General features: G+C 45.8%; 1 protein-coding gene across 7 annotated transcripts in view; it reads left to right on the forward strand.

Moving 5' to 3' along the window:
* Nucleotides 1-18,201, forward strand: part of asap2a (ArfGAP with SH3 domain, ankyrin repeat and PH domain 2a) — a 111,709-nt gene that overhangs the window by 73,953 nt on the left and 19,555 nt on the right. For 5 of the 7 annotated variants that reach the window (XM_045723375.1, XM_045723376.1, XM_045723380.1 and 2 more), the window contains exons 5-15: nucleotides 6,308-6,357; nucleotides 8,018-8,147; nucleotides 8,251-8,336; nucleotides 8,426-8,501; nucleotides 8,651-8,737; nucleotides 9,932-9,940; nucleotides 10,682-10,785; nucleotides 11,566-11,635; nucleotides 13,800-13,887; nucleotides 16,926-16,974; nucleotides 17,290-17,456. In XM_045723375.1, the coding sequence (XP_045579331.1) occupies nucleotides 6,308-6,357; nucleotides 8,018-8,147; nucleotides 8,251-8,336; nucleotides 8,426-8,501; nucleotides 8,651-8,737; nucleotides 9,932-9,940; nucleotides 10,682-10,785; nucleotides 11,566-11,635; nucleotides 13,800-13,887; nucleotides 16,926-16,974; nucleotides 17,290-17,456 (916 nt within the window). The remainder of the gene's footprint in view (nucleotides 1-6,307; nucleotides 6,358-8,017; nucleotides 8,148-8,250; nucleotides 8,337-8,425; nucleotides 8,502-8,650; nucleotides 8,738-9,931; nucleotides 9,941-10,681; nucleotides 10,786-11,565; nucleotides 11,636-13,799; nucleotides 13,888-16,925; nucleotides 16,975-17,289; nucleotides 17,457-18,201) is intronic. The other 2 variants (XM_045723378.1, XM_045723379.1) reach the window with 1 other exon arrangement.

Here is an 18,201-nt window from a genome sequence, read left to right on the forward strand (position 1 = left end):
CAGTTGACAGTGAGAGGACGTTTCTTTTTTTTGCTGAGTTTAGAACGGATGGTAGCTGACAAATTCTCACAAGGCACACTGATCTCCAGCCCCTTGTATTTCCTTAATCATGCGATTGATGGGGATTTGGGCCTTGTCTGGAAACAACATATCCTTTTGCGTCTGACTCATTAAATATTTTTTTTTTGTCCAGTTTGAGGTGAGTAAATGCTGTTCTGATATCCAAAAGCTATTTTCGGTCATAAGAGACTGTAGCATCAACATTATGTATAAAATAAGTTTAAAAAAAAATGTTAAACACACAAAATGGAACAATTGGTTAGGAGCCCGTAAAACACCCTCATTTTTAAGTCTTGCCATAGATTTTCAAGCTGATTTAGGTCAAAACTGTAACTAGGCCTCTCAGGAACGTTGCTTGTTATCTTGGTAAGCCTTGTGTTTTAGTTTATTGTCCTGCTGAACGGGGAATTTTGTCTCCCAGTGGCTGTTGGAAATAAACCAGGTTTTCCTCTAGGATTTTGTCTGTGCTTAGCTCTATTCCATTTATTTTTATCCTAAAAACCTCCCTAGTCCTTGCCGATGACAAGCATGCCATAAACATGATGCAGCCACCAGCATGCTTGAAAATATGAAGTGGCACTCGTGTTGTTGGATTTGCCCCATACATAACGCTTTATTGAGGACATTAAGTAAATTTTTTTGCCACATTCTTTGCTGTTTTACTTTAGTGCCTTATTGTAAACAGGATGCTTGTTTTGGAATATTTTTATTCTGTACAGGCTTCCTTCTTTTCACTCTGTCAATTAGGTTAGTATTGTGGAAAAACTACAATGTTGTTGATCCATCCTCAGTTTTATCCTATCACAGCCATTAAACACAATTTTTATCAATCTACCAATAGGGTCCCTTTGCATTATTTCTTTTTTTACCCCAGAACTTATTTAGGCTTGCCATAACAAAGGGGTTGAATTCTTGTTGACTTGACAAATTTCAGCTTTTCCTTTTAATTTGTCTTGCAACATAACGCCGCTTTGACATTATGGGGTATTGTGTATAAGACATTTTAAATTCAGGCTGTAACACAATAAAATGTGGAAGAAGTTGACTGTTGTGAATACTTTTTGAAGGCACTGTATATCTAAGTGAGTTTCAGAGATGGCCAGTATATGAATGTTATCGACTTCATGAACCTTGTCTCTCAGGCTAAGTATGTTAATGCAAGCTATTTGTTGCCCATTTCGGGGTTGCTTGTAAGGCCTCCCAAGCAAGCACAAAAAAAACGATCAGAGGTCGACATGTCACAGATATTTACATTTGAGCCAATAGAACAGGGAGAGCTACCCACAGCGGGCTTCCTACTAGGGCAAACGGTCTCAGTGCTAAATGTGTAATTCAGGTTTATATGGACAAGGTTACTGATATCAAGAAGGTCCTTTTAAAAAAAAAAAATCTAACTCTACACGTTTAAGTGCCACAGCCCAAGCCCCTTAAGTGATTTGTAAACCCAGGGGGATATCCATATTTATGGCATTCACATTTAAACTAATAATTTTGGTTTAGCTTTTGCTAGCCACAGTGGGCTTGCCATTTTGTAACAGAACTAACAATGGGATTCATCTTTATAGGTTCAAGATGATGACTTATATGAACGTCTGTAGCACTATTATGATAGAGCTGTGATATAATGGTAGGGATTACCTGAGACCGCACTGATTTCTCCTGCCGTAGGGGATGGAGGGCAATAGACTCCCGAGGGCTTGGGCTGTGAAAGTGTCAGGAGTAAGCAACCGTTTTATGCTCAGAGAGCGTCTGTGCTCCACGGTAGTTGGGATATATTCTGTCCCCAATGAAGCAATCCCTCCGCAGAGTACATTTTCAGCTAGTGATGCATTGGAGGAGTCTGCTGATGTGGTTCGACTCATGGCCTATTGAGAGTAGTGGACCCATGAAAAGTAGCCGCTTACCTGCATACTTTACCGCTCCTTTCGGGTCCATTACAGGCCATTTTACGCTCCACTCATCTCTCCATCCTGCTGTTTAACCTCAACTGGGGAAAAGATCTAGGTGTTTAACATGCTGCTCTCTGGGGTTGTAAGGTTATGGCACAAAGTGACCCCGTAGTTTTTTGGTTTCCTCTCACTTCCTGCCAATTTTTGTTGGTACTTCCGCATGGACAGTGTCTGATAAAGGATGTACAAGGAGGAAGGTTACAGGTCTGTGTGGTTACATTAGCCTGGGTCCCGTCTGCTTCCACTGAGGCAGAGACAGCCCCAGAGAGCTTAAAGTAAGCCATGATTAAGATTTATAAGTTACTTCAGTTGAAAAGGGGTACACTGTATGTGAAGTACATGTAACTGCCAAAATAAAGGAAACCCCAACATAAAGTGTCTTAATAGGGGGTTGGGCCACCATGAGCCGCCAGAACTTCAATGCGCCTTGGCATAGATTCTACAAGTGTCTGGAACTCTATCGGAGTTCTTTCATGAGAAATTCCGTAAGTGTTCAATTGGGTTGAGATATGGTGACTGACACACACACACACACACACACTTTAAACCCACTATGCTCCTTTTGAGACCGCTCTTTCAAAGTCATTGAGATCTTCTAGCTACGGTAGCCAAAATAATGGGCAACCGGGCACTTTTATACATGACCTTAAGTATAATGGGATGTTAAGTAATTAACTCAGGAACCACACCTGTGTGGAAGCACACACTTTCAATATACAGTACATGGCCAAAAGTTGTCGAACATCTCATTCCAAAATCATGGGCATTAATCTGGAGTTGGTCCCCCCTTTGCTGCTATAAGTGGCACAGTGGTCTAAGGCACTGCATCTCAGTGCTAGAGGTGTCACTACAGACCCTGGTTCGATCCCGGGGTGTATCACAACCGGCCGTGATCGGGAGTCCCATAGGGCGGCGCACAATTGGCCCAGTGTCATCCGGGTTAGGGGAGGGTTTGGCCGGGGTCGGCCATCATTGTAAAATAAGAATTTGTTCTTAATTCACTTGCCTAGTTAAATAAAAATAATAACGCGTTTCCATTGCTCCAGAGTCCCATGGTGGTGAGCTTTACAACACTCCAGCCAATGCTTGGCATTACACATGGTGATCTTAGGCTTGTGTGCGGCTTCTCGGCCATGGAAACCCATTTCATGAAGCTCCTGACTAACAGTTTTTGTGCTGACGTTGCTTCCAGAGGCAGTTTGGGACTCTAGTGAGTGTTGCAACCAAAGACAGGCGATTTCTATGCGCTACACGCTTCAGCACCTTTCTGTGAGCTTGTGTGCCCTACCACTTCGCGGCTAAGTTGTTGTTGCTCTGAGACGTTTCCACTTCACAATAACATCACAGTTGACTGGGGCAGCACTAGCATGGCAGAAATGTGACAAACTGACTTGTTGGAAAGGTGGCATCCTATGACGGTGCCACGTTGAAAGTCGTTGAGCTCTTCAGTACGGGTCATTCTACTAATGTTTGTCTATGGAGATTGCATGGCTGTGTGCTCGATTTTATACACCTGTAGGCAACGGCTATGGCTGAAATGGCCGAATCCACTAACTTGTCGACATACACTAAAAGCATTTGGTATCCCTCATTTACTCAAGTGTTTCCTTTTATTTTGGCATTTAACTGTATGTGTACCAAGATACAACATCACTCCCTGTCTGTCTGCGGTTCAGTGCTGGCTCAGGCCCTCATAACTGGTGCTTATGGGTTATTGTTGCTGCATGGTCCCTTAAGCACTGTCCAGTGTCCACCTCCTTAACCACACTCCAACTCCAAACACTGAACATAAGCCGACTGGTGGAAAGTGCTGAGACCACAAAACACCAGAGCCAAGGGATTTACGTATTAGACCTGACACTGGGATGATGTCATCCCTTCCAGCGCTAGACCTTCTGATCCTTTGTATCTATTATGTGTTTTTACACACCATGACTCATCACACACATCACCGACATTAGCCCCCCCCTCAATAGAGACATGAATCTCACACACACACCACACACACACACACACACACACACACACACAAAATTGTTGGCGGAGGCTTTTAGCTCCAAGAAGCTCTGCCAAAGGAGTGAACTCACCATTTATTTCTCACCAAGAAAAGATTAGGGAGTAGAGGCTGATGATAATTCATGGAATTGTAACAGGTGCCCTTGACAGCGACAGGACCAGGTTTATGACGACATTGGAATAGAGGTTGAAAGCTGTAAATTGCATGTTTTATATTTGAGGTCTTGGTGAAAAGGCTCACTGGACAGGCATGTGGATCTTCCACTACTGTATCACCTCAACAGTGGACCCATCCCATTCAGGAGCACAGGAAAGTACACTTCACATTGACGCATTCAAGGTCAGTCCGCTGTCTTCAATTAGACAAGGACAGTGGTAACGGCGGTAAGAATTGAACTAAGAAACTCAACCAAGAAAGAGGCTACTGCAGGATAGGAACTTTACAGAGAAGTGTTATGTTTTTAAAGCCTCTGTCTCCCAAATATCTATTCTAGGGGAAGTCATTAAAGAGAGGGTCCATGTTGATTTGGTAGAGTGGATGGGAGGTGAACCCTGTTTGGCTGTGCTCTTCCAGCATTCCACACAGCTAAGTTGCCCTGCCATGATCCATGTTGTTGTGTGGAAGCTAGCGCCCCACTTCACTCCCTACTGTTGTTCCCCACTCTCACAGTAGCTAGGTCCTCACTTCACTTCCCATCGAGCCGCTGTGAAGGAGAGAGGAATGCTGCACTTGGACAATGTGCCACTCTGCCCAACCTGTCTCGCTTCCGCGGCTTGTGTTTTTAGCCAGTATTCTCCTTCTTTAACATTTTTATCTTGCTTCCTCCATTTCTCTTTCTCTCACACTCTTTATCTCTTTCTTTATCTCTTTCTCTTTCGTCAGACAATGATCCATGACCGCCACACTTGTTTTGAAGAGGTCTGGGCTGGTATCCACAAAGCGTCTCAGAGTAAGACTGCTGATCTAGGATCAGTTTGGCCTTTTTTAGATATGAATGAATAGGGGTTTTATATTGAAAGGTTGGGACCTGAGATGAGATCAGCTCTCCTACTCTGAGTTGCTTTGTGGATACGGGCCCAGGGGTCAACAGAGGGAACATCTCTGTAAGAGAATGGGCTGTCAGGCAATCTGTTTTAATATGATGACAGCAGAATGGCAACATATTTATTGTAATAATGCCATAATACATTCATTCTAACAAAGCTTTAGAAAGATTTGGCTTTTGTTAGAGGATGCATCACATTTTATGCCAACTCATTTTTCATTCCAGTTAAGGTCTCTATAAAAATGCCTGCGGCTTCCACTGCAATAGTTTTTTTTTTATCTGGAAAAAAAACACTGTTACAGTAGCAATCAGTGCTCTCCACAATTGTTGATTGGGATGCAATCAGCAAATCAACATGAAAAGAACAAGCAGATTCACAGTGCAATCAGGTAATCCATTGATCTCATCATGTTTTACCACAGTCTTTTCAATGGCCTCGGTAGCAGCAATTATGGTTGCCGCTGCGGTGTTTGGAGGAAAAATGACACGGGCAATTTCGCCAGTTAATGTCTGTTTTTGTTTGTCCCTAATCACTGTTTATTCATTGGCGTGGTGCCTGAAAAGCGTTGCATAATTTAACATTTCATCAAACAGCTGTTGAACGCTACTCTACCATGGGAAATCTGTTCAGCCACTTAAACCATGTTAGGATTCTGAACACTGCTCTTTTTCATTTTCAACGGTAGCACTTTGTACGTTATTGTGGTCTACGGCAACGACGAGGAAAAGGATGACAAGATTGAGTCATGTATTGGCAGCGTGCTTTGTTGCCCTTTTGGCTAGTGCAGGGAGATTGACAATGATGGGGTTTTCCCTGAGCTTGTAACATCACGTAAACATTAACTGACTGGAGTATTGATGTGTACCGTAGCTTCAGTGCCTTCTAGATATAGTAACGCTGTCTGTGTGTGCAGTGGTATGCTTAATATCGCAACGTGTGCTATGACCATGTTGATATCTTTCTAGCCTCTTTTAAGGAGTGCTGTTAGTGCCAACAAAAAACGGAATCTGAATTTTGGCACTAATATCTCTCCATATTTCTACTCAACGTTACTGTTAACATACAGCCTACACGTTTTTTTTTTTATGTGTGAAGCGATTGTGAACAAATCCAAGTTGTTGTGTTGACAGGTTTGTTTTAATGGGTTCCTATGTAGATCTAACTCCTCATTAGTCCACATTCTGTTTCTGAATTAATGACGCCGGTTTCTTTCTGCTTTTTTTTTCTCTTCACAGGACCTGAAAAAGCCATTTGATAAGTCCTGGAAAGACTATGAAACAAAAGTGTAAGTTTTTTTACAAATATTTTACTACCGCCAATATGAAATTAGGTTCTGGCCAATTGACATTATTAGCTTAGAGTACGAAGATGATCAGTCCATTGTCTTTTTGATCCGTTGGTTCATTCTATGGCCATACTATAGCAGTCGGGTTCAACTGACTCACAAGCGTTTTGATAACCTCTCGATATTGGTACTGTCATATTAGTTTGCATTTGACTGTATATTTGTCATTGGTAGAACCCGATTTTTATCATCATAAGCAATATATTGAATGAGATGCAATGTGATGTCCTGTCCCATCTCTGTGCTTGTAATGACCACTATTCCCCAACCAACCTCACTTTGCAATCAATGAATACACCGAGAATAATAAATCAACCCATCTCTACACCCCTCTGTCTACACTGTGATTGTGCATGCAACGGTATATGAAATTTTATAGCACTCTGATATATTTTCCAAGCTGCAAAGGACATTCTTTACTGAAAGGGTAATACATTTTCTTCTGCAACGCCAATCTGATGAGACGCTACTGACTTGTTGCTCCATTGATGCTCTCTGCTAGCCTGCTATCAATGGAGAGCTATGCGGGTCATATCTCTATAATATCTCAAATCTCTTTGTCTGCGGTTATAATGAGGCCTTTCCTATTTTGCAGACCGAAAGAGATTAGACTCTCTGGCCCAAACTCCACTCTGGCCCCGACCACCTTAAAGTTTGCGAGTGGCGCCCTGCCATCGTCACCACAGTTAGAGTCCCATTTGAGCCACTGTCTCCATCTCTGTGTCAACGGTCTTTGGTGGCTCTTTGTGGCTAGTGTCCGACATGTGGCTGTTTTTTTTAGCTTTCTCTCTACTCCTATGTTTCTGGGCTGAGGATTAAGGTGACAGCTTTGCAGATGTTCTACTAATGAAAGCAGTCGCGTCTTGATGTATTACCTAATGACGGTTGTCGGGGGGGGGAAGGAAACCACCCAAAATGACCGAATATAACCCAGATGACTTTGCCTGAGACGGATGAATGTTTGTGACGCAGCGGCAGGAACTGACTTCTTTAAGTGTCTTTTTTTGAATCAACGGTTTTCTGGAACAGCAGTAGAGGATAGCACGTTATGTAGGCTTGCAGGAGCAGACCATAGTGCAGCGCTGGCTCATGCATTCACACCACTTTGACATCAGCTTGATGCCCCCCACTCTGTCTGTCTTTTTTGGTATGATCCGTTTTGTATTTATTTTATTTTTTTCTTGGTTCAGTTTCCTTTGGAATGGCCTTGTTGCATCTGTGTCTTGGTGGTTCCAAATGGGCCAAGCTGTTTACTGACTGCAGGCAGAGGTGAAAAAACCCCAGACAAGTCATTAACGTTGGTTTAGCGATGGGCCACAGTGACGAGGACCTAACACCCATAACCAAAGGCATGAGTGAGAGGCCGTCTGCTTTCAAATCTGAACGAAAACAGGCGTCACTTAAGTCTCCCTAAGCTTCCTCATAGGAGGAGCCAAATGCCGCATCCTTTTTTAAGGGAATATGCTAAGCTAGAAAAGAATGCCCTGTTGCATGGAATGCCCTCCCCCTTTCCACTCTGTATATTTCCTGTTTGGTGTGTGTGTGTCTGTGGTTGGAAATGCCCTTTGACCCCCCCCGACGATGTCACTTCCTGTCCCAGCACTAAGATCGAGAAGGAGAAGAAGGAGCACGCGCGGCAGCACGGCATGATCCGCACTGAGATCAGCGGGGCCGAGATAGCAGAGGAGATGGAGAAGGAGAGGAGGTTCTTCCAGCTGCAGATGTGTGAGGTGGGTAAGGAAAGAGGTGGAGGTCAGGCCTGGGTTGCCAGGTTGGGTCATGTCCACAGCTGTAGTGGAGGGTTTTCTGACATTGTAAAGTTCTGTCTCGCAGTATCTTCTCAAAGTGAACGAGATCAAGATCAAGAAAGGGGTGGACCTACTCCAGAATCTCATCAAATATTTCCACGCACAGTGCAAGTAAGTCCTGCAGTCAGTGAAAGTGTGCATTTGACCAAGTGCTCACTTCGTGGAGAAAACGGCTGATGTAGATTTGTCACTCTCTTTAGTTTTTTTCAGGACGGGCTGAAAGCAGTAGACAACCTCAAACCATCCATAGAGAAACTAGCCACAGACTTACACACGGTGAGTTCCTCAAGACTACTGTTGACATCTTCATGGGGTATATAAGGACTTGCCTTTCCTTCATCAAGTGTGCTGAATTCATCAAACATATTCTGTGTGACTCTGTAACCTTTTGTATGACCCCTGTGGCCTTTGTGTGACCTTTCCAGATAAAGCAGGCCCAGGACGAGGAGAGGAAGCAGCTCACTCAGCTACGGGACGTCCTCAAGTCAGCGCTGCAGGTGGAGCAGAAGGAGGTAACGCCCATAGACTTCGACCACTCTAGTGCCCCAAAGTATGTTTTAGCATGGGCAGCGCCATTGAGGACTTTCACCATTAGGAGATTCTCATTTGGGCAAAAGTCCGTCCTCTCCTCGACTCCTCCCTCCTCTCCTCCATGACCCAGAAACCGATAAGTTGTTGAGGGAGAGTGTCAATTTTGTTTGTAGTACGAACGAAGGCATCTGCTACCCTCCTCGATTGAACTACTTCGGCTGCAAGCACGGACGTGTTTTAAAATCCGCCACACCCCCCCCTTCGAATCAGCTGTTGTTTTCTGGAAGGCGAAAAGCATGCAAACATTCAAAAACCATATGCTACTTTTTTCTTTTATCTATAAAATGCGTTTTTACTTTGCCACATTTAATTTGGGATTCCACCGATGTGAACATTTGCCTGATGATGCGTGAGTGGAGAGCCATTTCATGCAAGCACATTTTCATCCACGTTCCCTCTCCTCGTCGTCTCTCTGCGATTACCTTTGACCTTTTTTAAAAATTTTTTAAAAGGAAGCGAGAGAGGAGGAAGGAGAAAGGACACAGGAGTTGAGCAAAACCAAATGAGATCCTCCCATTTTTTAAAGTGGTCAACTGGGTAGGGCTTCTTATGGGTTAAGGAAGGATCACATAAATTCATCCTGATCTCTCTTTCTCTCTCACTCTCACACACACACACACACACACACACACACACACACACACACACACACACACACACACACACACACACTGCGGGATACAACACACACGCACCTGGCAACCCTCAAACTCTATAGGCCTAGTCTTTTCACTGTCTAAAGCCCAAGTTAGTCACCCAATAATATAGCCGTCTGTATCTCCTCTAATCTGCCTCATTCATATCCTATGAGTGATGCACTTACATGTTCAGGACCCTGATGTACAGAACCAAAGCCCCCTTCACTCCCTGTCAACTTCAGCATGCTCATTGAGAGCAGGCATGAACAGTCTATGGTTAAGCGCTCTTATGTGCTTAATGCTCTCATTTGCCAGACGCTTTTATCCAAAGAGACTTACTGTTAACACGCGTACTTACGCCCTTTCTGGCGTCAGCTACTACGTGGAGAACTAGTCTACTGTTTTTGCCACTGCCGCACTATCTTACCTGTCTGTTCTCCTCTTTGCTTTACTGCCGCCGCCTCTTTGTGAACCAAGTCTAGGAGAGTAAGTGTATCCTCGGCGCCCCCTTTGCTGTGCTTGTCTGTCTGTGGTCGTGGTGTCAAGGAGAGGGAGAAGTTTGTCTGAAGCGTTTTCAATAGAGAGCATTTGTCTCTAAAAGGGATTTAGTGGAGGGATGGGGGGGGGGATTTCTGGGTTGTATTCATTAAGCACCAAATGTAAGATGACACTCTGAACACAGTGAAATGCAACGGTACTATCTGTACTTCTGAAAGACTTGTTTTTCATTTAAATTGTGCTACGTTGTGACTTAATGAATACAACCCTGTCTTCCTAGATTTTTCTGTTGACAATGGTAACATTAGATACAGAACCCTGAAGATGTTTCTTTAGAATATCTTTCAAAGGTCTTTGCCTTGGCCCCTCCCCCTCTGTTTCCCCTATATCACTTAGTCTGAGGAGATGACCTCACTAGTGCATGACCCCAAGGCTTTGCTTGTCTCATATATATATAGTGGCAGCATCTCAATAGTCTAAAGAGGCTCCCCTTCCTTGCTTTTTCTACTTCATCTGCACTAAAGCAAATCCCCAGCCATATTGCTCTCCTATCCTAGATTTTATTCAGGATTTTTCAGATCAGTGCTGACAAAGGAAAATGAACAAGGAGAGGAAGCCACTTTAGACAATTGAGACTTACCCCACCCACACTCACTGCAGCGTCTTGTGCCTTTGCCTACATAGATCCTTATGTTGTGTGTGTGTGTGCGTGTGCTGGTATTGTTGAAGGATTCCCAGGTGCGACAGAGCGCTACCTACAGTTTGCACCAGCCGCAGGGAAACAAGGAGCACGGTACTGAGCGCTGTGGGAACCTCTACAAGAAGAGTGACGGGTCAGTGTTTCTCTTCCGTTGAACTGGCATCATCTTCAACAAATATTCAAATAACCAAATGAAAGGCCAGACAAAACAAACACACAAAGTACACTCATTGTGATGGCATTTATCTATAGACCCACTCCGGAACATTGGCGACTGCTATGTATTTTTTTAAACCTTTTTGCTTTGGGCTGGATGTGTCATAGGGTCGTTCATACATGCATCGTCTATTAACAGAATGAATGCCTTATTTCAATTAGCCACGCAATCCCTAGTTTGAAAGCAACGTTTTTTTCTGGAAGCTGTGCTGTCATTTTCTATACATTTTCCCCCACATGGGCCAGCCCCCTAGCAATTCAAGTTCTAACCAATGAGCTTCAGCCACTCGCCATTTGAGTGACAGTTATCAAGATGCGCACACAGAAGAGTGAGAGAGGGGCAGTGACGTGGTGCACATATGTGACGTAGTACAAAATTTGTCGGGGACCACTTTTGGCTCGTGAGTGCTACTTTCATAACTACTGCTAAAAAAAAAAGTTTACAAAAGTACCAGAGAATCTCTTTAATGTTATATTTATGGCTGGGTTGCTGCCCAAACTCTGCGTCATTTACTTATGCCTGCACGTACTAATGAGCCATCACACTGGTTTTGTTGGCATTAATAATTCAGTAGTCATGTCTGTTCTGTTACAATGTGGATTCATGTAGAGTTTAGTGTGTCACACTGGCTCTGGGGGTGTTATGTCGAAGTCTGTGTGTCACGATGTCCTGTGTCACCCCCCCCCCCCCCCCCAGGCTAAGGAAAGTGTGGCAGAAGAGAAAGTGTTCAGTGAAGAACGGATACCTCACCATATCACATGGGACGGTGAGTAATGTGCGCGCGCCCACACACACACACAGAGGGCAAGACAACCTACTCCTAGCCAATTAGCATTCATCTACAGTAAGGCTAGTGGGAAAGGGAAGGGGGGGATACCTAGTCAGTTGTACAACTGAAATGTGTGGGAACTTGGGAACCATTCCTATCCTAAATTGCTCCCAGGCAACCCCAGACAAGTTCAATTATGGCACATCCTACCTAATTATCAGCTCTCTGCTAACTGGCAGCTTATCCACTAGTTTTGTCTTGTCTGATCCTGTCTTATCCCGTCCTGTCTTATCCAGTCTGGTCGTCTCTTGTTTTGTCCTGTTTTGACTTCTCCCTATTTTCTTTTTATTCATATTGTTTTAATTTCTCCTCTTTATTCTTACCCTACTTTTCTGCTATTTCTTACTTTTTGGTAGTTTACCTTCATTATAATAAACGGTTACATGGGGAGGGTTCAGAGGTGGTAGAGCTATGGGACGGGAGTGGGGTTCAAAAGGACTATTTGGTGCCTGGTGTGCTTTTATTTTGTGATTTTTAATTTAATGACTTTTTTTTTTTTAAGTCCATAAATTTCATTTAGCTAAAAGGGTGGTGGTATTAGTATTAATGTCAGTCACTCTTACACGTCAAAGAGTATTATATGTTTTGGATGTGTCCCAAATGGCACCCATAGGGCTCTAGTCAAAAGCCATTTGGGATGCAGACCTTGTCAGGCTAGCTCACATAGCTACTTTACCTGCCCCTATTGATATCCCCCTCTGCTCTCACTAGCGGGCTCTACTTCCCTGCATTACACTAGATTTAATCTCCCTCCCTCTCTCCCCCTCTCTCTCCATTGCTCTATCTTCCTCTTATTTGCTCTCTCCTCTCTCTTGCTTTCTTTATCGCACCCTCGCTCTATCCCCCTCCTCGCCTTGCTCTCTCGCTCTCTTTCAAAAGGCACACGCATACACTTTCTCCCCCTCTCTCTCCTTCCCCTTTCTCCCTCATAAAGAAAGGAATATACCTCACATGAGCTCTCCCTCCTCTCTCTGGCCAACCAGCTGTATGTAGAGGTCGAAGCAGGGAAAGCAATCAGAGATGGTTTTTAAGCACCCTGAGCTGAGCGCCAACCATGGCCTGGTTTCGTCCTCCACTGCAGAGCAGAAAACCACATTACAGAAGCTAATCCTCCATGGACAGGCCCATTCTGACAGACCGTAACACCTACATATGACTTATGAAAACTGCATACGAGAGCCTGGCTATTAGTGTTACGTTATGATGTAATAAATAAGGGAGAAAGGATGGTGAATTTCGCAGTGGTTTGTTCTATGCTGTGTTGATTCTCAAGTAGCTCTGCAGTCCAAGGACCTGTTATAAGATTGTTGCGATGTACATCGTGTTTTATAGCAAGCATAATATGTTTTCGTTGATGTGCATGTAGGCTAAATGAATGCTTTTATCCAGGTACAGTGCTCACCTCTTCTGGTGAATATGGTTATTGTGATGAACCACTTCAGGGGTCAGCATGCTTCAGTTCGGCTGACCCCTAGCTGAACTCGGCTAGCTGAACCGAACAAGTGTGCTCGCATATTCCTTTAAAAGATCTTCGCTTGAAAAACGAGAAAAAAAGCGTCAATAGTACTGTTTGTCCATTTTGTGACGCCGTAGCCAGTATACACTTCCTCAAAATAGTCCGAATTAATCAAAGATAATGCAAGAAATCTGTCGTTAATTTGCCGAGGAGATCTTAGTCGGGCAATTTTACATCTGTGTTTGGTGCAGTATTTTTCGGTGAAAGAATGTGGATGAAAACGAGTCGTCTCTCGTTGAATGACAACAAAGACTATTGGATCCCTACTGTTAACCAATCACCGACGAAGGGGCGTAGACTTCGGATTCCGAGGTCGGCTAGCCCCGAGCAAAAATGTTGTGTGCCCGAACAGCCGCAAAAACCCCTTACAGAAGTTCAAATCAAAATGTTGTCATAATATATGCACCAACCTGTTTCTGGTGTGCAGCATGTGGACAGCTTTAGTGATCAAACTTACCCATGTGATGACTATAAGAGGGAGCACTGTATCTTTGTTCTGGTGGGAAGGGTGCATTTTCGTTTATGCTTTACGTTCGCTGATTCTCATGCTCTTCTTTCCTGTCCTCCCCTCGCTGTCTCGTTCAGGCGAACCGACCGCCGGCCAAACTCAACCTCCTCACATGTCAGGTGAAACATAACCCAGAAGAGAAGAAGAGCTTTGACCTCATCTCACGTAGGTTTACCCCTTCTTTATACTCCTTCTCCTTCTCCCTTCTGTTCTCTTCTATTTTCTTGTCCCTCTTCTGTCCTCTCCTCTCTCGTCACCTTCGCTCTCTTCTGTCCTCTCTCTCCTGTCCTCTCCTCTCTCTGTTGTCTTCGCTCTCCTCTGTACTCTCTTCTCCCTCTTCTGTCTTCTGTGTCTCACAGAAGTTCCTCTGTGAGCCTGGCTTTTAGACCCTGCAGAACAAGGAGGGATGATGTGTTGGGACTAATGATAGCTCATAGAGTAGAGATATCTACTGCAGACGAACTAGGGAGGAGAGGAGACTCACAGAAAAAGGAAAAGTGGTTGATATGGTGTATGTCTCGATTTATAAGGGACCATCTGAGTTTTTCCGTGGAATGAGGGCAGCAGGAAAGGTGAAAGTTGAATCGCTGTAAGATTCATATTCAGGGAAGACTCAGTACTTTGTGTCTCCACACCGGCTTCTCCGAATCAGCAGCCTGTTTAGAATTTCATCCACGTTCATGTGTTCCCTGTGTCCTCACATAATCTCATGTAACCAAGGGAGATGGAGCTTTTTCCTCCATTCACCCTCTTTCTTCAGTCAGGTTTTTGGGGATGTGTGTTGAGTTTAGCTGAGCGGTGAAGTTCATAAACACTGGGCCAGAAATAAGTGCTCACGTCAGGCCGTCACCCTGCTGTCAAAGGACAATATTACTGCTGCAGGATATGAAAGGGCTTATTCTGGTGGAAACAAGGAGAGATGCTGCTCTCCTTAGAGAGAGAGAGAGAGACTGAACAAGAGTGAGACTGTCAGGGTCAGAACTCCCAGCTGTAAGGGGATCTGAAATGTATATCAGTCAGATCTGGATGGGGATAGAGTGCAATAGGACTTTCTCAAGGTTTTTACTTTGTTGTACAGTACAATAGGATGTTTGGTAAACGTTTACCTCTGTCTTGCATAGATTTCACATACAGTCAAATCTCTACCGTTGTCGCCTCATCCATTATGTTGTTACACTTATGTGGGACTTTTACTTTATGTACTGTAGTTGAGTCAGTGTCTTATTGTAGGTGACAGTCAGTGTCTTACTGTATGTTCTGTAGTTGACAGTCATGACCGTGTCTTACTGTAGTTGACAGTCATGACCGTGTCTTACTGTAGTTGACAGTCATGACCGTGTCTTACTGTAGTTGACAGTCATGACCGTGTCTTACTGTAGTTGACAGTCATGACCGTGTCTTACTGTAGTTGACAGTCATGACCGTGTCTTGCTGTAGTTGACAGTCATGACCGTGTCTTGCTGTAGTTGACAGTCATGACCGTGTCTTGCTGTAGTTGACAGTCATGACCGTGTCTTGCTGTAGTTGACAGTCATGACCGTGTCTTGCTGTAGTTGACAGTCATGACCGTGTCTAGCTGTAGGTGACTGTCGGGAACCCGTCTTGCTGTAGGTGACTGTCGGGAACCCGTCTTGCTGTAGGTGACTGTCGGGAACCCGTCTTGCTGTAGGTGACGGTCGGGAACCCGTCTTGCTGTAGGTGACGGTCGGGAACCCGTCTTGCTGTAGGTGACGGTCGTGAACCCGTGTCTTGCTGTAGGTGACGGTCGTGGACCTGTCTTGCTGTAGGTGACAGTCAGGGAACCCGTGTCTTGCTGTAGGTGACAGTCGTGACCGTGTCTTGCTGTAGGTGACGGTCGTGACCGTGTCTTGCTGTAGGTGACAGTCTGACCGTGTCTTGCTGTAGGTGACAGTCGTGAACCCGTCTTGCTGTAGTTGACAGTCGTGAACCCGTGTCTTGCTGTAGTTGACAGTCGTGACCGGTCTTGCTGTAGGTGACAGTCGTGAACCCGTGTCTTGCTGTAGTTGACAGTCGTGAACCGTGTCTTGCTGTAGTTGACGGTCGTGACCCGTGTCTTGCTGTAGGTGACAGTCTGAACCCGTGTCTTGCTGTAGGTGACGGTCGTGACCGGTCTTGCTGTAGGTGACTGTCGGGAACCCGTCTTGCTGTAGGTGACGGTCGGGAACCCGTCTTGCTGTAGGTGACTGTCGGGAACCCGTCTTGCTGTAGGTGACGGTCGGGAACCCGTCTTGCTGTAGGTGACTGTCGGGAACCCGTCTTGCTGTAGGTGACTGTCGGGAACCCGTCTTGCTGTAGGTGACGGTCGGGAACCCGTCTTGCTGTAGGTGACGGTCGGGAACCCGTCTTGCTGTAGGTGACGGTCGGGGAACCCGTCTTGCTGTAGGTGACGGTCGGGAACCCGTCTTGCTGTAGGTGACGGTCGGGAACCCGTCTTGCTGTAGGTGACGGTCGGGAACCCGTCTTGCTGTAGGTGACGGTCGGGAACCCGTCTTGCTGTAGGTGACGGTCGGGAACCCGTCTTGCTGTAGGTGACGGTCGGGAACCCGTCTTGCTGTAGGTGACGGTCGGGAACCCGTCTTGCTGTAGGTGACGGTCGGGAACCCGTCTTGCTGTAGGTGACGGTCGGGAACCCGTCTTGCTGTAGGTGACGGTCGGGAACCCGTCTTGCTGTAGGTGACGGTCGGGAACCCGTCTTGCTGTAGGTGACGGTCGGGAACCCGTCTTGCTGTAGGTGACGGTCGGGAACCCGTCTTGCTGTAGGTGACGGTCGGGAACCCGTCTTGCTGTAGGTGACGGTCGGGAACCCGTCTTGCTGTAGGTGACGGTCGGGAACCCGTCTTGCTGTAGGTGACGGTCGGGAACCCGTCTTGCTGTAGGTGACGGTCGGGAACCCGTCCTTGTTTGTTCCTTATCCATCTCTGGTACTCACACAGGCTTGTCAGCCGGGTGCTTTGATAAATGTCTTGTTCCACTATGTCTCTGACCCACCCACCCCGATCACCCCTCTCTTTTAGATGTCTTGTTCCACTATGTCTCTGACCCACCCACCCCGATCACCCCTCTCTTTTAGATGTCTTGTTCCACTATGTCTCTGACCCACCCACCCCGATCACCCCTCTCTTTTAGATGTCTTGTTCCACTATGTCTCTGACCCACCCACCCCGATCACCCCTCTCTTTTAGATGACAGAACGTATCACTTCCAGGCCGAGGACGACCCAGAATGTCAGATGTAAGTATGTGTTCCTTCCGTGTACGTGTGTGTGTACAGGTCAGTTGAGAGTGTGTCCTGTTGATCGCCCCCGTCTTTCCACACACAACCCACACGTTTCCATCACATTTGGGTTGTGTGTGTGTGTGGGGGGGAAAGGTGTGTGTGTGTGTGTGTCCTGTTTCTCCCCATACCTCTTCTCACAGTTAACACATCCATTTTTCCACCCTCTAGTCTAACCCAATGTTGACCGTGCCCTCACCCCATCCTCACACACGTACGTGAGCGCACACACACACACGCTAACTTCCCCTCCCCCTGTGTGTGTGTTTTCAGATGGATCTCTGTGCTGCAGAACAGCAAGGAGGAAGCGCTGGATAATGCTTTTAAGGGGGACCAGCACGTTGGAGAGAACAACATAGTCCAGGAACTGACCAAGGCCATCCTGGGAGAGGTCAAGAGGATGACCGGCAACGACATCTGCTGCGACTGCGGCGCTCCCAGTGAGTGACCGGGTGTAACATACATGTTAATACATACACACAATACCACCTATGTATAATTCATCATACAGCCTTTATGAATGCACAAAGTGTATGAAGGAGCCATGAACTGTTTTTACTTTGTTGTGCTAGATGTCACTTTTTAATGAATTGTACGGGTTATTCACAGATACGGTTACCAAAGTGTTATGAGTGTAATGAACAACTCCATGTGGTCACTTTACACCGACATTGTAGGGAATGAGGAATGCCCATGAGCCAGTTATTTAGGTTTGACTGCAGCCCATCGTTAACCTGTATCAGAAATAGCTCTTCCCCTCTAAGCACATGCAGGTAGTTCCTACTAAGGACACTGTTACCTACTTACCTGTTACCTCTCTTTCTCGCTCTCTCTCCTTTTTTCTTTCTCTCTCTCGCTCCTCTCGCTCTCCTCTCTCTCTCGCTCTCCTCTCTCTCTCGCTCTCCTCTCTCTCTCGCTCTCCTCTCTCTCTCGCTCTCCTCTCTCTCTCGCTCTCCTCTCTCTCTCGCTCTCCTCTCTCTCTCGCTCTCCTCTCTCTCTCGCTCTCCTCTCTCTCTCGCTCTCCTCTCTCTCGCGCTCTCCTCTCTCTCGCGCTCTCCTCTCTCTCTGCGCTCTCCTCTCTCTCTCGCGCTCTCCTCTCTCTCTCGCGCTCTCCTCTCTCTCTCGCGCTCTCCTCTCTCTCTCGCTCTCCTCTCTCTCTCGCCTCTCCTCTCTCTCTCGCTCTCT

This window comes from Salmo salar, chromosome ssa09 (genome assembly GCF_905237065.1).
Source record: "Salmo salar chromosome ssa09, Ssal_v3.1, whole genome shotgun sequence".
Lineage (NCBI taxonomy): Eukaryota > Metazoa > Chordata > Actinopteri > Salmoniformes > Salmonidae > Salmo > Salmo salar.